At 47.0% G+C, this 23,949-nt stretch overlaps 1 protein-coding gene and 1 long non-coding RNA gene across 2 annotated transcripts in view; one reads left to right on the top strand and one right to left on the bottom strand.

Moving 5' to 3' along the window:
• AMOTL1 (angiomotin like 1) overlaps positions 1–19,798 on the top strand; it is a 52,013-nt gene extending 32,215 nt beyond the window's left edge. Inside the window, exons 8-13 of the mRNA XM_063305873.1 lie at positions 1,075–1,224; positions 13,171–13,361; positions 13,928–14,053; positions 16,008–16,234; positions 16,801–17,073; positions 17,740–19,798. Of these exons, the coding sequence (XP_063161943.1) occupies positions 1,075–1,224; positions 13,171–13,361; positions 13,928–14,053; positions 16,008–16,234; positions 16,801–17,073; positions 17,740–17,849 (1,077 nt within the window). The 3' untranslated portion in view covers positions 17,850–19,798. The remainder of the gene's footprint in view (positions 1–1,074; positions 1,225–13,170; positions 13,362–13,927; positions 14,054–16,007; positions 16,235–16,800; positions 17,074–17,739) is intronic.
• On the bottom strand, positions 15,083–15,799 carry LOC134499235 (uncharacterized). The gene is made up of 2 exons (XR_010068109.1): positions 15,688–15,799; positions 15,083–15,636 (listed from the first exon to the last, which is right to left on the bottom strand). It is a non-coding gene; the product is annotated as an uncharacterized LOC134499235 (long non-coding RNA).
• Positions 19,799–23,949: the final 4,151 nt, after the last annotated feature.

Genomic DNA, 23,949 nt, shown 5'->3' with positions numbered 1-23,949 from the left:
TCACCTTAGTTCACTGTTACCTTGAAGATTTATCACTGGACAACTTTTCACATTCATAGAGTTGAACTCCTTCCTGGGTCTATCCTCTCTTCTCCATCAATGGATAATCTCCATGTTTGTTGTTCTCTCATTCTGGATCACAAGTTCCCAAGTATTGGCAAGTTGTATTAGTTTGTAATGCTGTTTGTTTTTAAATAGTTCTGTGTCATTTATAAGAACTCCTTATGAAGTATTTTGGCTACAGTCAGACCCTCAAAGTAGACTGGGCTCACATATGATCACACATAGTTTGCTGAATGGATGATGACTGGCTAAATGATGATGACTAAACTATGTTCAGAGTTTAGTGCAGCAGCTGTGTAACTGGCAGTAACGATGACTCTATTCGAATATGTCTTACGGTTAAAAAGGAAAATATCCTTATCTAGGTTTCCATTATTTCAGAGATTACATAGAACAATCATTTTAATTTACATCCTGGATGGAGCAGGAGAGCAGAGGGAGCTTTCAGAAAGATTGAGAGACTTAAGTTACAATACGCAAGTTGGACAGGAGCACCAGACTTTGCCCTCCCTTTTCCCCCTTGCATGAATATACATAGACTAAAGTTCAGTCATGAATTGGTTGCTGTTGCTATTCCAGCAAAGTCATGGTTTATGAGCCTCAGTGGGTTGAAAATACTGAATGAACAATAAACAAATCACATTGTGGTTTAGCATGGGATGAACCAATTTCAAAATCTCCAAGCCATGTTGAACCAAAAGCCAACTCTTTCTCTCTTTTTCCCACACACGCTCACGCGCATGTAAACATACAATCACTGTTCTTGGTCTCATCTATTTCTCCCAGGTAAAATTTCTTTTTTGCTGCTCTCATTTCCTTGCTCTGGGTTGCACTGACCGGCGGGTTGGCCACAGAGCACTCTGCTTTGAAGGGAATAAGTTCTCAGTTGTTGGGGCATTTCCTTAGAAGCAGAGTGATTCCTGTTAGGGATGCTGAGGTGCACTTCCTGTATTGAATTAGAGGTCGGATGAAGTGACTCCCATCCGTGGGGTTCTGTGATTCTGCCTTCAGCTACGGAAGAAGCAAGCGCACGTCGAGAAGGTAGAGAAGCTCCAGCAGGCCTTGACCCAACTTCAGGCAGCCTATGAGAAACGAGAGCAGATGGAGCATCGGCTGCGCACCAGGCTGGAAAGAGAGTTGGAATCTCTGAGGCTGCAACAGGTGAGAAATTGAGAACTTTGGTCTCCTGGAGTGACTTAAGGTGCTCCCAGATCAAAGCCCAGAACTGACCTTGTGTTGGTCTGCATCCATCTCAGACTCAGGTGGGATCTTCTTATTTTCCTAGATTGCTCTGGAATGGTCTCTCTCTCTCTCTCTCATTCTGTGTGTGTGTGTGTGTGTGTGTGTGTAAAATAAACACTCTTGAACTGTATGCTATGGAAGCAGTTTGCCTTTGTTTTCTTTCAGGAAGTTTTTTCAATTTCCCTAGAATTGCCATTGAGTGGCTTCCCATTTAACTATTAACCAAGGCCAATCCTGCTTAGCTTCTGAGATCAACCAAGGCCGACTAGGTTCTGCCATCTGTAATGGTAAATATTTTAAAGACATCCACAATAAATGAACTAAACTGGTTATATGTAGCAATAGCTCCACCAAGCTCATTGAGATCTTGGAATTTGCCTAAAACTAAGTGAGTTTAAACCACTTCTGCTCCAAGTGACATCTGGGCAACCCATTAGGCTCAAGTGCACTTTGAAAACACAGCAGTTGGTTTTAGGCATTCAACTCTTTTGGCAAGCATTCAAGGTTGTATCAATCTAATCTTCTGGATTACATTTCATTCACCAGTTCTTTTAAAGTACAACATTTGGGGTCTTTCAAGGAGCAAGTAGCTGTCATCTTTTAAGTGGCTGTTCTTTAGACAACCAGTGTTAGAAATGTTCAGAGGTACTCCGTTGATTTAGAACTAAAACTCTAAATTATTTTTTAAAAAAAACATGGGTCTGCCTCTCTTTGTTGGCTTCTATTAATCCACAGGCCAGAAAACTGTCTCCTGAGTTTAACATAATTTGAGATAATTTAACAGAATTCAGCCAATTCAGTTACTTGGCATGAGTGAAGAGCTTTTGATTTAATTTATTTGCTTTCTGAGAATTACTTTTTAGGAACCTAGTTGTCACTTGCCAAATTGGAATGCTTAGGGATGTTTTTATGCAGAGATTGATCCTTATCAGCAGGTGTGATATGCTGTTGAAATATTACCATAGCTTGGAAAATTATATGCTAGATCAGTTTCGTCTTTGTATCAAGGAAAACTATTCTGAGTGACTATTATTTGAAGATATATTTGCATTGATATTAATGAGCTGGGGAAATGGGGTGCCTGAAAACAACCATAGTTTGCTGTTATCAGTAGCATAAGCTTCAGGTTTGTGCATTCTCCAATCTTCTTCCCATCTGCCACATGCTAGAAGAGAATGTGGTGGTGGTTTGCAGTTATGTTTGAAGCTAGCAGATCATATATTTTTGCAGGCTATCGCTTGCCTACAAAGATAATTGGTGGAATCAGATAGTGGTTTGGGATCCTGGCTGATAAAACAAGCTGTAAATGTAATTTGCTGGAGTCAAACTAAACCCTGGTTTGCTAGATAAAAGGAGATGAGAGAGGACAGATTGCACAGATGTACCTTGTGTTTGAGTTGCTGTCCCATCTGAAAATAACCTGTTCTTTCTCTGAAAATGGCTAGGATTGGTTTGCTTTCCAGAAGAAGAAGAATTTATATGCCATCTGATTCCTAGTGAATCTGGGCAATTAGTCTGATTGGTCTGATCAGAAGAGCTGTAAATGGATAAAACTGAAAGGACATTCAAACTGAACTACATTTTGACTTTGGCACTATTATCTCATCTGATATATTGTAGTTGGGTCTCCTCTTGCCTAGCATAAGTTGAGTACAAACATGATTGTTCATTCCTTCTTTAAAGGAAGGGCATAGAATGGTGTTTCTACTTCAACTTTGAAAGCAGTTTTGTAGTTATTGTGTCATGGGTAATGTTTCTCTTAATGCATTAGCTGCATGATTTTTGTCCAGAATCCTTCCATGAACTCCCCAGAAGCCTCAATAGGCCCCTGCTGCAATTGGATGAGGTTGCATTGTTAATCATCTTGGCATAAGTCTGTAGACAAAGGGCCATTGTCATGCGCTGCCTACCTCTGAATAACGTTCAGACACTGGTTCGCAAAGCAGGCTCTGGTTTATTTCAGGGTAGGTACAACGTTGGTAGAAAAAAGCTGAGAGTGACAGGAGCGCGCCGGTGCGGGGTTTAAATACCCCGCGCCGGTCAGCGCCCCCTCGCTCTCGGTCACGTCACCCCCCTTTGTCCCATGCGTTGCCCTGCCATTGGTTGAGGGTTTCCAGGATCGCCCATCCTCAGGTTTTCATTCTTCTGCTGATTGCTTTCAGCTGGGCGATCCCCGTTGTATTGCCGCTGATGGCTTGGGTGGCTCCGTGATCCGTTTAGCTATTGTTTGTTAGCCGTTAGTCGTTGTGGGTTGATGGCTACTTAACTTGTACCCCTTCACCTATTTCCTTGTCATTGTCATGAGTGCCATTGCGCTGATGACTTTAGCTCAACGGCACTCATGACATACTGCCCCCTTTCCGAATAGTGTTCTCCCCCGGGTTTCTGGGTTTTCCCCATGGAGCTGTCAAAATGCCACATTTTTTTTTTTTTTTTTTTTTTTTTTAAAGTTCCCGCCGGAGTAGTTGTCGCCCCTCCCTTTGCTCCTCCCTCTACCACGTGCCTTCCCAGGGTGTGTCCATGGTGCGCATGCTCGGGTTCTGACCTGGCGTGCGCATGCTCCAGCCACACCCTGTTTGTTTGGCTCAGTTCGGCGAGGCGAGAGGCGTGGCTGGTCGGGTGCTTCTCAGCTCCAGGTAGGGCCCTTCTTTTCTTATTTAGAGTGCGTCGCCTTTGTTGTGTCTCTTGGGCGTTGCCCCCAGGTTGCCCTGTTGACTTGCTTGCCACTCCCCCGCGGCCGGGGGGCGGGGGGAGGGTGCTGGCGATCGTTTGTCACCACCCCGTGGGCCCGGGGCGGGGGGAGTGAGTCCCGGGGGGGGGAAGGTCCACCCAAGTCGCGGGCTTGGGGGGGGCCCTTTCCCTTGGGGCACGGGAGGCGGGGGGAGGCCTGCGGGGGGGGGTTTGGTTTTGCTGACCTTGGTTGCGGTTTGTCGGGGTATGCCCGGTGAAATGCTCTGGTCAGGTCAGGCGCGTTAACGTTATGCGCCGCCACCCATTCAGGGTGGGGGAAGTGTTTCCACCTGACCAGGTAGTGTAGGGTTCCTCGTTGCTTGCGGGAGTCGAGGATGTCCCTTATCTCGAAGTGGTGTTGCCCGTCGATCATAAGCGGTGCGGGCTGTGGCGTGCTTGGGTGCCATCGGGAGGTGGTTGCCGGTTTTAGGAGGCTGGTGTGGAACACCGGGTGGAGCCTCCGGAGGTTGTGTGGCAGGTCCAGGCGTATTGCTACCGGGTTCACTATTTGCGTGACTCGGAACGGCCCGATGTACTTAGGCCCCAGTTTTTTCGAGGGTTGGGTTGACTTTAGGAACTTGGTGGAGAGATAGGCCATATCCCCCGCCTGGAACGTCGGTTGTAGGCGCCGGTGCTTGTCGGCCTGCTCTTTGTAAGCAGCCTGTGCCTCCTTTAGCGCCGCCGTGATTACTGGCCATGCTTCCGCGATCTTCCGTCCCCAGTCGCTGGCGTCCACCTGGGGTTCCGGGGGTTGAGGTAGCTCCGGGATGGGGACGAAGTCGCGCCCCGAGACTACTTCGAACGGGGTTTTCCCCGTGCTCGTGTGGACGGCGTTATTGTATGCGACTTCGGCGAACGGGAGCAGTTCAGCCCAGTCGTCTTGGTGGTAGTTCGTATATGATCGTATAAATTGCTCTAAGGTGGCATTAAGAACCTCAGTGGCTCCGTCCGTCTGCGGATGCCAAGCCGTAGACAGGGCCTGTTGGGTCCCCGTCAGCTTCAGGAAGGCCCGCCAGAATTTGGAGGTGAACTGTGTGCCCCTGTCGGTCACCACACGTGCGGGACATCCGTGTAGCCTGTACACGTGGATGAGGAAGAGTTTGGCTAGTTGTTGTGAGGATGGGACCGACGTGCAGGGGATGAAGTGGGCCTGCTTTGAGAAGTAGTCCTTCACCACCCAAATGGCCGTTTTCTTCTGGCTGGGTGGGAGGTCCACTATAAAATCCATAGAGATTTCCTCCCATGGGCGGGAGGGTTCTGCCACCCGTTGCAGTAGCCCCGCGGGTTTGCCTGGTGCCCGTTTGGCCCTAGCGCACGTTGGGCAGGACGCCACGTAGGTTTTTACGTCTCGCCTGAGCGCGGGCCACCAGAATTGGCGCCGCGTTAGGTGTAGGGTCTTGAGGAACCCAAAGTGTCCCGCTTGCTTGGCGTCGTGTGACCTATGCAAGATCGCCTGGCGTTGCGAGTCCGGGACGTAGATTCTGCCTTCCCCCCATGCCAGGTCTTGCGCCATTGTTACCTTGTCGGGGTTTGCCAGGAACCAGGGGTCGGTTTTGAGGGCGGCGGCGAGGTCCGTGCGCATTCCCCCTGGTAGTTGCGGTTGCCTTCTTTCCGTCGCCGGTTGTCCCGCCGTCGGCTGCGCCGTAGCGTCGAGCTGCCTCCGTGCGCCGCTTCGGGTGGTCACGGCCATCCCCAGTTGCGAGGCGGATAGGACCGTCCCAATGGTGTCTGGGGCGGGCTCTTCGTCTTGGGGCAGCCGGGAGAGGGCGTCGGCCAGGAAGTTCTTCTTTCCCGGCATGAACTTCAGCTGGAAATCAAAGCGGCTGAAGAATTGGGCCCATCGGACCTGTTTTGGGCTAAGGCGTCTAGGCGTTCGTAGGGCCTCGAGGTTCCGGTGGTCCGTCCAGACCTCGAATGGTTGGGTGGCTCCCTCGAGTAGGTGACGCCATGTCTCTAGTGCCGATTTCACCGCGAAGGCTTCTTTCTCCCAGACGTGCCATCGCCTCTCTGTCTCGGAGAACTTCCTTGACAGGTAGGCGCATGGTTTCAGGAGCCCCGTGGAGTCTTTTTGTAGCAGGATGGCTCCCAGGGAGAAGTCTGAGGCGTCGGCTTGGACCACGAACGGCCGTTCTGGGTCCGGGTGCGCGAGGATTGGCTCCGTCGTGAACAGCGCTTTCAGCTTGTCGAATGCGGTCTGGCACGCGGGAGTCCAATTCAGCACTGTGCCTGGGTTCTTGGCGCGTCGGGTGTCCCCCACCCCTTTGGTTTTGAGGAGGTCCGTTAAGGGGAGGGCTATCTCAGCGAACCCCCGGGCGAAGGACCTGTAGAAATTCGCGAATCCCAGGAAGCTCTGTAGTTGCCGTCTGTTGCGGGGCCGCTCCCAGTTTAGCACCGCTTCGACTTTTGCGGGGTCCATTTCGATGCCGTCCCCGGAGATTCGATACCCCAAATAGTCTAGGCGCTCTTTGTGAAACTCGCACTTTGTGGGCTTTGCATAGAGCTGCGCCCTTCTGAGCTTGTCGAGGACTTGCCTGACTAAGGTTACGTGTTCCTCGTATGTTTTTGTGTAAATGAGGACGTCGTCGATGTAGACCAGGACCCCTTTAAACAGATGTTCATGCAGTACCTCATTGATGAGCTGCATGAACACCCCAGGGGCCCCCGCGAGTCCGAAGGGCAGTACCTTGTACTGGAACGCGCCTAGGGGGCAGTTAAACGCCGTCTTCCATTCGTCCCCCTCCCTGATTCGGATGCGATAGTACGCCTCGCGCAGGTCCAATTTGGAAAAGACTTTGCCCGTGGACAGGTGGGCGAGCATGTCCTTCACCAGGGGTAAGGGGTATTTGTTGGACAGGGAAGCCGCGTTTAGGCCCCGGTAGTCGGTACAGAGCCGTAGGGTCCCGTCTTTCTTCTCCCGGAATAAGACGGGGGCTCCGACCGGTGAGCATGCTGGCTCTATGAATCCCCTGTCTAGGTTTTTATCGATGAACTCCCGGAGGGTTGCCATCTCCTTCGGGGTCATCGAATAGATCTTTGGTCTAGGTAGGGGGACGTCGGGCAGTAGGTCGATCCGGCAATCCGTCTTGCGGTGGGGGGGTAGTTGGTCTGCCTCTGCCTCTCCGAAGACCTCGGAGAAGTCGGCGTATTGTTCCGGTAGGTCTGCTGTGGTAGCGGCGTTGTCTTGTGTGGTCGCCTCCGCTCGTCCTACCGTGGGGTTGCTTTTGCCAGCTGGTACTGGTGCTCGATACTCGCCGTCGCCGAATGTGAAGGTGCGGGTCGCCCAGTTGATCCGCGGGTTGTTTTTCGCGAGCCATGGCATCCCCAGGACTGCAATGGGCCGTCCGATGGGCGTGACTACGAACGACGTGCGCTCGGTGTGAGTGCCCATTTGTAGGGTGACCGGCTCGGTTTGTAGCGTGGCTGGTTTCCCTCCCGCTGTAGAGCCGTCCAGCTGGTGGAATGCCAGCGGCGTGGGGAGGGGGAAGCAGCGGAGGTCGAGTTTGGCGACTAGGTCGGGGTGGATGAGGTTTTTTGAGCACCCCGAGTCCACTAGTGCCGCGGCCGTGGTGGCTCCGTTGCCGGCAGAGAGTTGAATTGCTGCCAATATTACGGAGCTTTTGTCGTTTCGTTGAGGTGGTCCGCGTTGCTGTCCCACCGCCTGCCTCGCCACGCGTCTCAGAGCAAGCGGGGAGCATTTCCCGCCGGCTGGTCGGGGTCGGTATTGTCCTCTTCCCCCCAGTAAGTGTCCCAGCCCTCTTCCGGTGTCGCTGTGGCCACGGTCATTCGGCGGTGAGGGGGCGGCCCCGGGTTGGGTGGTTTGGGGCTAATTTTCGGGGCGGGCTTGGGCGCGCTGGTCGGCGGTCGGTTGGCGAAGCAATCCGCCGTCTTGTGCCCTAATTTGCCACACCTCCCGCAGGGCTCCCGGTTAAACTTCTTTTTTGGATATATGGGGCCGGCCATCCCCCCGTGAGGTGCGGGTACCTTTTTCCCGACATAGTTTGTGTCTTCCGTGGTTGTCATCAGGAAGGTGCGGTGCGCGTGTTCGGCTTTCCCCGCGAGGTGGATCCACCCGTGTAACGTTTCTGGGTCGTCGCGGTAGAGGGCCCATTGGAGAACGTCGCGGTTGAGCCCCCTTTTGAAGATTTCCAGCAGGGTGGTCTCAGACCAGTCGCAGACCTTTCCCGCGAGGGCTTTGAACTCCAGGGCGTAGTCAGGGACCGTGCGTGTGCCCTGTTTAAGTCTCTGGAGTGCGCTTTTCGCCCGTACTTTAGCTAGGGGGTCTTCGAAGTAGTTTTTCATCTCTTTGATGAAAGCAGGGAAGGTGGCGAGGGCGGGGGAGCTGGACTCGTACAGTTGGACGTACCAGTCCGCCGCCCTGTCTTGGAGTTTGATCGCCACGGCGGCGATCTTGTCGGCCTCGGAGTCATAGGAGTGTCCGTGCCTCCCCATGAACTCCCTAGCGTTGGTCACGAAAAACGAGAGTTTTGAGGGGGTCCCATCGAAGAAGATGGGGAAGTCCTTTGGGGCCCGGGCGTTTTGTGCGGCCCCGCCTCTCGCTTCCCGGGGTGTGGTGTCGGCCGCCTGTGCCGTCTGCTGGCTCTCCGCTGGCCCGTGTGGGTTCGGTGCTTCGCTCGGGGTGTGGGCTTGTGCGGGGACGTCGTTGGGTGGCGCGGGGGGCATGAGCGCCTGGAGCATGGTCCGGAGTTCCGTCAGCTGAGCCCGCATGGCCGCGAGTTCAGCTCGTGCCTCCTCGTCCACAGCCCGCGCCGCCGCTGGGGCCGGTTCCGTTGGCGCGTCCTCGGGGGTGGGTTGCCGGTGGGGTTCATCGTCCCTCCGCCGCGGGTCCGCTTCCTCCTCCGTCTGATGGGTGTCTCCGTCGTCCTCCTCCGTGTCGAGCACCGTGGGGCTGTCGCTCCACGCCCGTTGCTGGGGTGCGATGTGGGGCGCGGGGTCCTCCGCTGGTTTCGGAAGTCGTGCTGCTCCCTCCCGCGGTCGGGTTGCCTCCGTCGCCATCTCCCCTTGGGGTTGGAGCTGAGGCTCGGGTCGGGTGGGGTGGGCGTCCATGGCTCCGGGAGTCCGCGGTGCCTCTGGCCTCGGTCGGTCCTCCTCTGTCTCTTGCCGCGCGGCTCGCCCTCCTTGCCCGCGTCGTTCCGGCCTCATCTTGCTGGTCTTCTCGCCGTCTACTCCTCCCGCGGCTCGTTGTCGTCCGGTGGGGCTCGGCGAGGCTGAGTTTATGACTCTCAGCTTTATGTCATGCGCTGCCTACCTCTGAATAACGTTCAGACACTGGTTCGCAAAGCAGGCTCTGGTTTATTTCAGGGTAGGTACAACGTTGGTAGAAAAAAGCTGAGAGTGACAGGAGCGCGCCGGTGCGGGGTTTAAATACCCCGCGCCGGTCAGCGCCCCCTCGCTCTCGGTCACGTCACCCCCCTTTGTCCCATGCGTTGCCCTGCCATTGGTTGAGGGTTTCCAGGATCGCCCATCCTCAGGTTTTCATTCTTCTGCTGATTGCTTTCAGCTGGGCGATCCCCGTTGTATTGCCGCTGATGGCTTGGGTGGCTCCGTGATCCGTTTAGCTATTGTTTGTTAGCCGTTAGTCGTTGTGGGTTGATGGCTACTTAACTTGTACCCCTTCACCTATTTCCTTGTCATTGTCATGAGTGCCATTGCGCTGATGACTTTAGCTCAACGGCACTCATGACAGCCATTTTGGTATGCAATGTGGGGTGAGGAATGACTTCCAAGACTAATTATCCATCTTTTAAAAAATTGCATTAATAATATGATTTTCATCAAACTGAGTCAGGGCTAAGCTCACTGAAAGCAATGAATTGTGACTTCATTGCAACTAAGCGTTATAGGAAACTGTGTTTGCCTACTATGGAGTGAAGAATATGCATCTTTACCGAGTTCTAAAACCAATCATTTAGAGAAATTGTGGGTTCTCTTTCGCTGGATGTGGCCAGTGACCAGACAGCCATCTGTCAGGAATGCTTTAATTTTTATTTCTGCATTGAGTGAAGTGTTGGAGGCATTGTCTAGTATGGCTTCTTCTAACTCTATGATTCTATGATAAGCTGTTGAATTCAGTGGGGCATACTTCAGAGCAGATATGTATCTGATGGCACTGCTGGTCATGACTACCTTTGGTTGGATGAGGGCCAGTGGTCAAGTTTATTTATTACTTCAACTTTTACACTGCCCACTGATACACATCTCTGTATTCTCTGTATAAGAGTATAACAGTTAAAACAAAATTCCAGTGGCCGTACCAGAAGAAAAAGACCACAGTTTTCCTACCTTTAACCCCAGTGTATACCCCAAACACTTTAGCCTGGTGCCTGTGGAATGAGCCAGATCTTCAGTGCTTTCTGGAAGGCACACAGGATCGAGGCTGTTTAGACCTTGGGGGGAATGCTCTCCCAGAAGTCAGGTGCAGTGACAGAGAAGGTACACATCCTGGGTTCCATAAGGTGACATTGTTTAATAAATGGGACCTCAAGCATGCCAACCTTGTTGGAATTTTCCAGGCAGGCAGATACAATGGGAAACAGATGGACTCATAACTTTCCAGGCCTTATACCATGTAGAGCTTTGTAGATGACATCAGCACCTTGACTTGCATCCAGAAGCTTACTGCTAACCAGTGCAGCTTGTATAGGAGCGGTAATACATGAGCATAGCCAGGCATGCCCATAACGATTTGCACTGCTGCATTTTGGATCAGCTGTAGCTTCAGAGTGATCTTCAAGAGCAGCCCCATGTAGATCACATTATACTAATCCACATGCATGGTGACTTGGGCACAAGTCACTGTCATTAAGGCCTCCTGATCCAAGAAAGGACACAGTTAGTGCATCAGACAAATCTGTGCAAAAGCCTTCCTGGTCCCAGCTGCCTCTTGCTTCTGAAGTCCAGAAAAAGCCCTCAGATTGTACCCTAGCTCTGACTTGGAAAGTACTACCCCATCCGGTCCTTGGTAAATCCCTGGAACTGGATGATCCATGCTCCTCCACCCACTCGGTCTCACCAGGGTTGAGCATCAGCCTGTTTCTCTTCATCCAGAACCCAACAGGCTCCAGGTGCAGCAACAGCCCTTTGACTTCATCACTTGGTTGGCTCAGGGTCAGGGTGGGCTGGGCAGAGGATGTAGAGTTTGCCGTATTCTGTCAAGTGCTATTAATATGTTGAGATCTGGAAACACCGTGCAATAATAGAAATCCTTTCCCCGCGGGAGGCCAATTTTGAGACTGCCGTTAAACTACTATTTATGTATTTTGGCGGGCTTCATTCCAAAAGCCAGAAATATTTTCCCACAGGCTGTTTTTCAGGTTATATGTAACTCTGCTTTCTTTTCCTTGTGTAATTGGCTGGAGACCCGCCTTTATAATTCAGTGGAGTATACTCAGTGAAAAAATATCTACTGTATCTGTGCCGGAAGTGGAGTGAAATCTCCTTAGGGGTATTTTGATAGGTATGACTGTATATGAGGGGGGGGGGGAAATCAGTGTGAGCCGCTGAATTTTGTGTCTTGCATATCTTTTAATTTTCGGATTGTGCTGGCCCCACTGGTGCATACTGATTCATTTCTTAGAGCTTTCTACCAGCTGAAGAATTGTCCGTTGGTGAAATATCTGGTGCTCAAATCTAGTGCTGCCATCAAGGGAAGGGAGGCAGCTATCACAAGTGGGGAACAAAAGTGAGAGCGGATCTTTGTGTGTCGTGTGGCCTGCTCTGCTTCATCAAAACTCCCAGCTGCTTTCAATTTCCCTGGAGGACATTTTCTTGAAAGCCAGCTACCAGCACAGTCAGTTTTTATAAATGGAAAGATACAAGGCGGTGTGGAGGTAGGAGTGGCAGTGGACTTTTGCCCATTGAAAATTGGCTTAGCCCCAAAGTCTTCATCAGTAATGAAGTCTAGATGTGTGCAATCAAAGCAAGTATGTTACTGCTTTCTCCTTGAGTCCCAACCTTCCCCAACTCGCCTGTTTCTCCTGCACTGAATTTTCAATTGTAGTCTCCACTGGGGAGAGATCTCTCTTTTTGCACTTCAATCAATCAATCAATCAATCAATGAATCAATGTTTTGCCAAGGTAGTAAAGTCTTGCTTAAGTCAAGCTTCATTCCTGGTGATTTTATGGAATCTATGGTGTTTTCTTAGGAACAGCATGGAAGTGGGTTGCAATCACTTCCTTTCAGGATATTTTTCAATTTACCCATCTAGCCTATCACCATACGATTTCCTCATAGTCTCCCATCCAAATACTACCAGCTCCAGATCTCTTTTAGCTTTCTCAAAATCAACAAAGCTCACAATATTACTGTGCCATATTTTGCTTATTATTGCAAATATTGCAAATATTATTTTTTTAAAAAACAACAACCACCCCAAATAGGTTGCAATTAGGCAACATGATCTGGAAAAGCCCTGGGGGTTGCAAGGTGTGGAGAGGATATAGATGCATGCTCTGGATGTAGATGCAGTAATAGTAGGGAAAAAAATGAGGGAGGTGAGATGGGGGCAAAATAATGTATCTGGGTTTTGGGAGAGAGCACATAAAAATGTGTCTTTCGTTATGTAACTGCAGGGAGTGGGTAGATTGAGAGAATGAGGTTTTAGTTTGGGGAGAAGGATGTTTGGTTGAAAAGGGCAATTTAAGCCTTTCTTCCAAAGTAAGAGGACTTCCAGATCATGTAATAACAGAGTTACATTCTGTTTGTTTGGTTGTGAGGAGAGAGAATGGTTCCTGGTCTAATTAGCTGTGCTGAGTCCAGTCACCAGTTGCATCTCTTATATATGGTGACCATGTGCTTCCTTTACATGTATTTCATTGCCTGAATATGTCTAAATCTGTTTTCCTTTATTGTTGCTGTTGTTTACATTTATACTATGCCAGCTGAGAAGAATAATTCAAGTAACTGCTGAAATAGATATAGCCTGATGGACGCTTCGGGCTGTCATATATAGGACAGTGGAATCTAAACTGAAATGCATAATACATCCATAAATGTGTCGGTGGTGGACTCTTGGTTGTTTTAGCAAGAGATGCAAAGCCAGACCAGATGGGTTTGTGAGCTTTTTGCATGTTAAATTTATACTAAAAATGGTTTAACAGCATATTCCTTTATTTCAGAAACAAGGGAACTACCAGGCAGCCCCTGTGCCTGAGTACAATGTCCCAGCCTTAATGGAGTTAGTGCGGGAGAAGGACGAAAGGATTCTGGCTTTGGAAGCTGACATGACCAAGTGGGAACAGAAGTACCTCGAAGAGAGCACAATCCGACACTTTGCCATGAATGCTGCAGCCACAGCTGCCACAGAAAAGTAGGATATATTTATTGATTTATCAATCAATCAATCACATTTATATAGGTAGCTGAATGACAGGCTTTTCAGTATTCCATTGATGTTGGGTGAAGCTCAAGAGTTTATGAGGTCTTTTTGAAGCTCACTAGACCTCATGTGAGACTTTGAGAGATTTGGTTGTCTCCTAGGATTATGGAGATTTGTAAATACACACATACCTCTCCCCCTGCCCTGCCTTTTTTCTTTTTAGTTTGATGGGTTGGTGGAAGCCATCAGGATAGCATGGCACCTATGGGCACTGCATTGTCACCCCAGGATGTAGATGGCAGAGGAAGCCCCGACACTTAATGATAGGCATCCACTGAGCACCCAGAGGTGACTAGATGTGGTCCGTGGTCTCTTTAGCAAAAGAACCAGACAGAAGAAGTGTGAGAGGCATTCTGTTCTGAGAGGCAAGAGAGCTGTTGCACCTAGAAATCACCAGACTAGAGAAACAGATAGTTGGATCAATGAAAGGAAGCTTCCTGTATTTTGACCAAGTCAGATAAAAGTCTTTTTTGGGGGGGGGCGGTTTCTGTTGCCAGAGATACCTTGGCCACCAACCACTCCCGCAGTGGCAGCTACAGTGAGAGTTCCCTGGAAGTCCGCATATGGCAGGAAGAAGAGGAGAAGATGCAAACCAGCCGGAGGTGTCAGGACATGGAATACATGTAAGGAACAGCTGTGAAATCACTACTGGGTGATTTGAGTGAAGATATGTAGTGCCGAGGCTCCCTGTGGTGCTTAATACGTCCAAAGAATTTTTGGCTTTTGGCATATAAGGCCCTAAACAGCTTGGGAGTCAAATCCTGAACGTGCTGCATTCATGTTAGGAAGCTGGTTGGTTGCCAAGAGCATTAGAGAAGGTCCTCTGTCTATACTTTGACTAAGTGTCATCTTGTGGTTACTTGTGGGGAGGCCTTCTTTAAGGAACGCTCTCTCTGTGAACGATCCTGAACCATCTTCTCTTGCCTTTGGGGGTCAACGAGGAAGACCTGTCTCTTCATTCAGGCCTTTCTTGTATTAATGCTGTAGATGAATGGTTCTGTTTAGCTTTGTTTTTTTCCCTGTATATTTTTTTCACACTATTTCCTTTGGTATATTTTAATCATTTCTAAATGTTTTGGTTGCTTTGAAATGTGCACTGCACTGCATAGCAAATGGTAGATTAAATAAATGACACCTACACATCCTAATCAGGCCATAATGCCTTACATAACTAGCATTGCCTCAGGGACAGAGTGGGCTGTAGCACATTGTGTCCATGTCTTTCCCACCTTCTCCCACGTACCCAAACCAAGGCTGTGCTTACATGACATCCTGTGTCTCCAACTAGCCAACCATATTTTAGGCTCATGATCCTGAGGTCATTTTAGGGTTGGGTAAGCCACTGCACATTTCACCATGGATGGATGCGTGTGTCATGCAGATGCTGCCATGTTGTCCATGGAATAGGAGGAGGATTTGACAGAGGAACTTATTCTGTAGCAAATAGCCTCTGCTGTGATGCAGGTTTTAGAAAGCAGTTTTGTTGTCTCAGGAGGGTATGTCTCTAGGACTTTCCCTCTCAATGATGAGTGCAAGTGGAGGGGGCAGCCCAGCCTGTTCTTCTCTGCTCTTCTTCTCATGGAACGTGCAACTAGATGGCAGATGTCAGCCCTTCAAGATAGGTCAGATCAGGAAACAGACACCACAAGAACTACTGGAAGCATGTTTTATTGTTATAGGAAATAATAACAGAATGTGGAAAGTCTCTCTTATACCAGAGATAGTCAAGGAGTGGCAATCTTGAATTTCTTCCTCATCCCCTCCTGTCTTTCTGGGCTAAGCTCATGTTCTCACGACAGTTGTTGTATTCCTTTTTCAAGGCTGTCTCAGTACTCCCCTACAAGGGGACAGCTCCTTGATAGGACTATACCAATCGCATGTCTTCTATACAGAAAATATTTTGCCCGTGCTGAATACATTGCAGGCTGGTCGAGATGCACAGTCCCATCCACAAGGGATTAAGCAAGTCCAGTAAGATGGACTTTGCAACCATGTACAAATGTGGAAGTGGTGTGTGTGTGCTTTTAATGGATACTATTAATGGATCATAGCAAGATTAAAGGAAAGCCCTAATTGGGATCAGAAGGGTGCAGTGTTTGTATAGAGAGCGAGAAAGGTGCTTTGGTCCAAATACCTACCCGTCTCTAGCTGGGACTAAGTGGCCTCTTATCTTTAAGTCTTGCTTCCACTTCTATAATATTATTACCTCTGTAGTTGTCATATAATAATATGACATAATATTATATAATATTATTACCCCTGTATTTGTATTATTACCTCTGTATTTGCCAGGTAGACCAGACAGGAAATACGACCAGATAAGCTAATCCTACTTTAAAGCTACATTAGCAGAATCTTGCAAGTCTGAAAGTACAATTCTCCTGTTTCCGTTACAGGCCAGGAAACCAGAGAGGGCCCCCTCTGAACCTCTTGCCCTTCCCACTATCCAGCTGCAGGCTATGCCATCTCTTATCTGACCATTCCCTAGGCAGCATCTCTTTGCCATGTCTCCAAAGGTCTTTGTCACATGCCATTACAGTATTTACGAGTTTAATAAATTATTGTTATTATTAATAGAATAAAGAATCTGTATGCAAAAATCATCGAGAAAGACGCCATGATCAAGGTCCTTCAGCAGCGATCCAGGAAAGATGCCAGCAAAGGAGATTCTGCAAGCTTGCGGCCCGCTCAGTCGGTGCCATCCATAGCTGCAGCTACAGGAGCACACTCCCATCAGACTTCTCTTAACCACAACCAGGGAGCTGAGGAGAAGAAAGAAGAAAAGTCATGGAAAGAAAGCATCGGTGAGCTTCGGTTCATATGTGATATGAAGCGATAGTTGTTGAATAAGCCACAGTTTTGTTCAGACAACATGCTAAACCATGTATCATGATTTGTCAGCTGCAGTGGCTAGGTTCATATAACTTGTTTAATCCAAATCAAGCAAAGCACCATTATTGTTTAACAGAATATGTGAACCCATCCTTGGTGTAAGCTGGGGCATGGCAAAGACAGACTAATGCTCTCCATCCCTTAGAGCAGTTTCTCAGCCTCAGCAAGTTTAAGATGTGTGGACTTCAACTCCCACAGTAAAGGCAAACCAGGAATCCAGGTTTAGACAGTGAAGTTTCTATGGCTGACTAGCTCTTGGGGTCTGTGGTCACTCTTGTTTGTAATATTGCTTATTACTAAACGGTCAGACTCCCCAGCCCTTCTAGCTTAGAGTTTTGGGTACGTGTGACCGTTCTGTATTGAATGTAGCATCTTTGCATCAGACTTTGTATGACTAAGTCTCTTTGTCCCTGGGGGAAGGCAAGGCAGAAATATAATGAAAAACATCTTGGTTGTCCATGTTGTTGTTTTCTTCAAGGTTTGCTGTTAGGGAAAGACACCCCTGAACAGTCATCCATCCCTTCATTGACCCTTCCACCTCCCTCTTTGTCCTCTACAATGTCTTCATGGCCAGTAACCATCTGCCATGTTAAAATGGACAGCAAAGACAGCAGCACTCAGACAGACAAAGGCACGGAGCTTCTCTGGCCCAGTGCAGCTTCTTTTCTGGGTAGAGGGAAACTGAGTCACTCTTCTGGTGGCAGTCCAGCCCTGAGGCACACGGCAGGCAAAAACGCTGGGGACAAACTTGGTGAGTAATTCCAGTTGCACTGATCCCAAGAATAGGGCAGGATCTGTAGACTTGTGATTTGCAGAGTTTAGAATTTTGAAAATCTGCTCTCGGGGGAGAAGCAAAATAAAGGAGAATTCAGCTGTAGATAAACTGAAACGTTGGCTATAAATATTTTAAATCAATGAACAAAATTCAGATTCATTGAAAGGTGCAGATTTCAGAAATCATCCATGTTCTACCCCCTGAAGATTTCCCTCCAGGAAAGCTCTCAGCTTTTACTTAGACGATTAGTCTCTTACCAGCCTGTATGAGTTAAAGGCGTTCTGTGCTTCTTTAATTTGCTTCCCTGTGGCACTCATGGAGGTGTTTCTTCTATTCCTTCTATTCCATTCGTGGGAATGGAAGCCACCTGTACCGGGAACTTTACATCCTGCAAGTTTAAAGCACATTTTACTTGGCAGTGCATGGGGCAGCAATCGCCTGAAAGAACTGTCTTAAAAGCAGGTAGCAAAAACAAACATCCAGTGCAATGACAGCCTGGAAAGGATGCCATGTGAATGTGTGAGATAGTTGTCCCATGCGGGGCGGAGGTGGTGGTGAGAGGCACTTGCATAGATCGGCTTCTACACGAAACATGCAATTTGGCCCTAAGACCTGACTCATTCTCTACATTTTTCTCCCTAGAGAACTCTTCCACCTATGGGAAGCTCCTGGACAGCAGCAAAAGCAGAGTTAGCAATCTGCTTCACAAGCCTGAATTTCCAGATCCAGACATGATGGAAGTCCTTATTTGAAGCCCTGGAGCTTTTGCTAGTTTGGGTAGCACACATGGCCCCTGGAGGGGTTGTTGTTGTCTTTGCTCTGCTTGAATTAAAAACTCTGGAGGACAGCACAAAGATGGACCAAGAAAGTTTGAACCTAGAAGAAAACTCCAGGTGAATCTGACTTTTGACAGAGAGCAGGGGACTTGGAATGTTGGAGATGGAACATTTAGGATGTCTGCTGTGAACAGTCAACCATGCTGTGGATTTGGGGGGAAAAAGAGGACAAGAAATCATAGGAATCAGAGAACATTTTCTATTGGAGATGTGTTTGATATACCAAGAACTGTTCTGCAACCATCTGGGTAGTAACATCATTGGGTGGTATGTTGCCTGCACGAAAATTTTTGAATTGCATTTGCAATTCCTGGGCAAGGGAGCAGGACTTCCGGATATCATTGTTTTACATACTGCCTTCCTCCTGCTTTTCCTTCTAGATTCCCCCACCATCCAGGTTTGCTTCAGAGATGTATGTTGGCATGTTGTCAACCATGCCAACATACATCTCTGGTAGAACAAGGTTTAGACAGGTTCATCATAAATTTTTTCCATGATTTCTGTAGCTGTCCCTCTCTACAGCAGGTCCCTGAATGCTGTTGACAACAAACTAAAATGAGTTAACATCCAGGTGCTCCATACATGACAGCCACGACTTCCTGATCTTATTCCACAAGGCCATCTGCATTATGAAACTAAGCAGTTAAGTAACCAACCCGCCAAAATGTCTTCAGCTCCTTAAAGTTCAATGTATCGTGGCTGTGTCAGACCCCTGGCTCATTTAGGCCCACAACAGTTTATAATCTCAGAAGCATTTTAAGGGACTTCTTCCCTGGATTCATAGCAAGGTTGCACTACCAGTGAGGTTTCCCACTGAGACCAGTCTCTGGCAAAATGTTTTGCAGCTGAAAATTCATGTGTGAAGATAGCACATCTTTGGATCAGCCTCTGCTTACTAGATCTATTTATGGATAAGCACATCTGCTGCTAGGTAAGGTATCTTTGAGTCTTCTGCTGTAAGCTGGGTTATTGAAAGAAAAGTCCTAGTGTAACGTAAGTAGTAGTTCCCAAGATGGTCCCTTCCGCATGGGGCAAAACGTGCAGTTGTTTTTGTATTCTCCTTTGTTCTGTAGTTTAGTGCCTGTTACGTTGAATTCTTTCTGAAGAAAAGTATGCCTGTGTACATTGGTAAGAGTCCTTATTCCATGTAACAGTGTTCTGGTTTTGCTCTGACCCATAATTTGCCCCTTCATCGGATACTATGTGGAAAGAAGTCTCCCAAGGCTTATAGTAGCTGCTACCTCCAAGAGTATCTGTGGGCAGGAAGGTCATGCAAATCCCTTTTTCCTCCTTCCCTTCCTCTGTAGACAAGGAGACAGTCTTCTTGCCTCTTATTAGAGACATGTTTATCCAGGACAGGGATGTCCTTGTTCTCCGTGGCAAAAAGCTGAAAATGCAGCACTCTGTGAGGCCGAGTTACGTTTTATCCAAAGCATAAATAGCTCGTCTCAAGTTCTGACTGCCTGTGGTCTTACTCAAATTCCTCTCCGTGGCCTGTGAGGCGAAGAGGTGAATCAGGACCGTATGTAGCATTGCTTACTCAGTGCTGTTTTCTTACTCAGCAAAACATGGAAATTTAGAGGGGGATTAGCCTAAAACTTGCTTCCTTATATATTTATATGTATGTACATTTAGACATACATATCCTGGGACATTTCATTGAAGGCCAGACCTTCTATTTATAACTTTCCAACAGTATCTTTACATCCAAGATTTCACTTGCATACAAAGGGCAAATTGTTACCATTCTTTTGTGTGCAATCTACAGGCGGCTTTCCCAGACCAAAAAGATCAGGACATTGAATTCTTGTTAATCTGATTGCATGCAAAAATAATACGTTACTCTAGATCAGGGTGCAAAAAAGCATGGCAAAGTAGGTGGGGCCAAAACTTTGGGGTCTTTTTTACACTGGGAGGGCAAGTTGGCTACAGTTTCAGGGCAAGTTGCAAATAATCTAAGCCACTCATTTCAGCCCGTAACAACCCCCTCAATATGGGGATGATCCCTGCCCACTTTTCCCTCAACCGGCCTGGTGTGGTCCTCAAGCTGATGGAAGTTCACCTCCATTCCAGTTCATCCTATTAGAGCACAATTTATATACAGTATTGCATTTGTATGGTGGTCGCTACACTTGTAAACCAATGTTTTCTAGCCTGCCCAATACCTGATCTATGCGCTGTGGTGTTATCCTGCCTGACACTTATAGCATTATGTAGTTATGTTCCAGGCAAATGGATTGTAAGATAATGTCATTTTTCCCGTTGTGTTTCTGTTGTGCAGATTGGCTACTGCAGAGCATTGTACAACTTGAATGTGTTTGTATATATACATAGTGTCTCATCTTCCATAACAAATATGGGTGACTCTGGCCAGCCAAAGAATTCTCTCCTGTTCTCAGCTGCTTAAATTTGTGCCTTAATATTGTATATAATAAATGTATACAACTGCAGTTTCCAAATCATTTCCTATATGCAAACGACTGCATCATCCTAGTAAATTTTGAGGACCACCCCATAACACAAAGATTGGTAGCATAGTACTTGTGGAAGCATCATGTCCCAAAGCATGCTAAACCCTAAATCTTGGTTAGCATATTGTTGATATATGTTGATGATATGTTGATATAATGTGCTATGTTCAAACCATATTGGGCTTTAATGTAATGGCCCACTGCAGATCACATTCTGTAACAACAGAAGAATTCCCACAACTTGCTGAACCACAAACTACCCAACTATGAACTATCCATATTTAAATTGCGTGAAATCAACCCTGAGTTTGTGGGTGGGAACAGATCAGGGAGTTATTTTGTTAATGAATCATCTCTCTGCTCAACAACTCATAACTAGTAAGAGAACTACTAAAATGTGGAGTCCTTGGTGCTCAGAGCTTGGTTGTTTGCTTGCAGACGTTTCATTACCCAACTAGGTAACATCATCAGATGATATTACCTAGTTGGGTAATGAAACGTCTGCAAGCAAAAATGCAATCTCAGAGACCACCAAGGACTCCACAATTCAACCCTGAGCTACATGTATTCTCTCCTATTGTGACTAAGAATGGTTTGCAGAGCGGTAGTTTGTCTCAGTACATATATATGTATATATGTTTGCTCGTAGACTTAGTAATTAAATCAGCAATAATGAAAGAGCTTATGTTAGCCCCAGGGTCTCTTAGTTATCCATAGAAGACCATCATATTATGGTTCTGTGGCTTTAAGCTGGACTGGTACAAGCAGCCTTGTTAATGGAGATTTCTTGAAACATGCCAAATAGAGAACTGCCCTTTGTAAAGTAGGACAGCTGGCCATTTTATCAGTCATATTTTCCTGCACTCTTCCACACAAACACCAGTATGAGTTTAAGATTAAATGTTTAAGTGTGAGAGTGCATGTACTATGTATATGTATATGAATGGGTGTGCACATGCAACTGACTCTCAGGGGAGGTTCATATTTGTTTGGGCCCCAAATCAGCTGCATTTGATGGGTCTCTAGTGGTAACTGTGTGTTTGGAACAAACGTGACTAAGTTCCATCCTCTGAACAACTAATTACTTTAGCTGAATAGAAATGCCAGATGTTGCTTGCTTAAATTCATCTTTTGATCTTCGGTCTAATTCTCTTTATGTGAAAAGCAGCTGCTTCTCCCGAGCCCCTCTCCCCCCCGCATATCATGTGTGTCATATTTTTGCACAAGTGATGCAAATTGTGTAATCTGTGTAATTTACTGGATTATGTCATTGTGCAAGTGACGTCACTTATTTCTGCTGGGATTGCTCAGGTTCTAATCCCGTTTGGATCAGATTTATAATTCCGGACCTAGTTGTCTTAAAAGCCTTTTAAAAGCCTGCACGTGTTATTTGGAAATCAGTTCAATTCTGTGAATATTATGAAACATTAAAAAAATCCAAACCTCTGTAACTACATCTTCACCCAGATGCCCTATTTCTAAAATGCTTGTAAGACAAGGAGGTTGATATGGCAAGCTGTCCCCCCCCCTCATTATTTTGATAGGAACGGGAGAGAAATTCATGTAGTCTGCATGTGAATTCAAGCCTAACTAATTTTGCTTTTTCAGACCACTGCATAAGCCAAAATATAACCATCTCTGATTTCTGCAATGCAGGTTACCGACACGTGTTTTAAAAGGTCGCAGGTTTCCGTAGTTTGTTCAAAAGGGTACATCTTCAGGAAAAAAATTATATGGGTTGATACTACAGAAAGTTATTTGCAAGACCTGTGTATTTTAGACAAAATGGCAAGCAAAAACATATTGGAGAAATGTGCACCAAAACACACGCATGTTTTGCTTTATTTAAAAGAATTTCCTCAAGTTCAACAAATGGAACTTGACATATTCACAGAAATGGAATACCGAATATGCCAGGCACACAAAACAGAGAATCTGGGAAAAACCTAAATTGACAAGATTTTTCCCAGTTGTACTTTCAGAGTGGTCATTTGAGAAAACTCCTTAGCTGCAAGGCTCTGAATTTCAGGTCCAGAAAAAACTGCACCTTCAGTGCTTCCTTCCATACACTCTACAACTGATTCTGATTCCTCTTTTCAAAACAGGAGAAAGGGCAAAACAATAGAAGGTTTTCTGGTCCTTACATTCTGCTTGCTACACAACAGATAAGGAGAGCGGACTGGGGAAGTTTTGTGAGGGCCGACGGAAAACAGTTGGGAAGACAGAGTTTGGTTTTCCATTATTTCTGCTATATCGTGGCCTTAACGGAACATCAACCAAGGATAGACAACCTTTCTAGACAGGGGCATGTATGGAATTTTGAGAACATGTTGAGGCTGCCATGGAAGACTTGCCTATGGACAAAACAGTTGCCATGGTGGGCATGACCCATCACCAACACAGGTAAGCTTGCTCTGCAAGACACCTTCTACCATCCCATCCCCATGAAACCTTTGTGGACCCCAAAGGCATTGCTGCAAATGTGATGCAAAAAGCCAACATTTACAATGTGCCAGCTTCTATTTATTAAAATTAAGATGTACTTATATACATATTTAAAGTCAGAGATAGCAAAAGGAAGTACTTGTAGCCTTGTGGGCTTTGAATGTTATTCTTAAGCTCTGAAGATTTTTAACTAGAGTGCTGCCTACCACATCTGCTTCTTCAGCTTAATAAAATATGTGAGAAACTGCCAGAAGAAGCAGTAAAGGAATGTCAGTTTTGCTGTCTTTGTGATAACAAGGGTCAAGATGGGAGCTATCTCTGGGGTTTACTATCCAGAGCCAAATGGCCATGAGAAAGTGGAGGCCTCCATTCCCAACAGAGATAGACAGCCGTTTTTTAGGAACTGCTTTGAGAAAATGCTTTTCTTCTGGAATTTCCCAGACAGCAGCTCCATGATGAATGGAGGCACTGACTGACTCCCAAGAGAGATCCATTTTTCTCATGGTTTAAAGCAGCGTTTCTCAACCTTAGCAACTTTAAGACATGGCTGGCTGGGGAATTCTGGGAGTTGAAGTCCACATGTCTTAAAGTTGCCACGGTTGAGAAACACTGCTTTAAAGGAACTATCCTTTTCTCAAATGTGATGGATAGTCACAAAACCCACTTCTTTGTTCTGAATCTACACGTAAGCAGCTTTTCATTGAGAAAATTGCCATAGCACCCAGTGAACTTTAGTTAAAATGGACTCCATTGCTTGAATTGTGTTTCCTTGCATGAGGTTAGTGGAACCCCACAAGCTGCCATCCGGGCATGGATCACGAAAGGTAAAGATTCCTTTGACTCAAGCTTGATTCCCAGTGATGTCATGAAAATGCCCGTGTAGGGTTTTTTTGGACACAAAATGAAAGTGAGTTATCACTGGCTTTCAGGATTTTTTTTTTTTAATTTTCCAAACTGGTCTACAGTCCTGTGATGTTCTGGTGATCTTACATCCACAGACTAACCAGGTTAGCCATAATATATAATTTGTTTGATGCTTTGCAGCATGCTAGGTCTCTATGTAAGGTTAGTATAATGTTTGAAATTATTATTTTAACAGC

Source organism: Candoia aspera, chromosome 5 (genome assembly GCF_035149785.1).
Source record: "Candoia aspera isolate rCanAsp1 chromosome 5, rCanAsp1.hap2, whole genome shotgun sequence".
Taxonomy (NCBI): domain Eukaryota; kingdom Metazoa; phylum Chordata; class Lepidosauria; order Squamata; family Boidae; genus Candoia; species Candoia aspera.
Note: the sequence above shows the minus strand (reverse complement) of the source record. Positions and strands in the feature narration are given on the sequence as shown.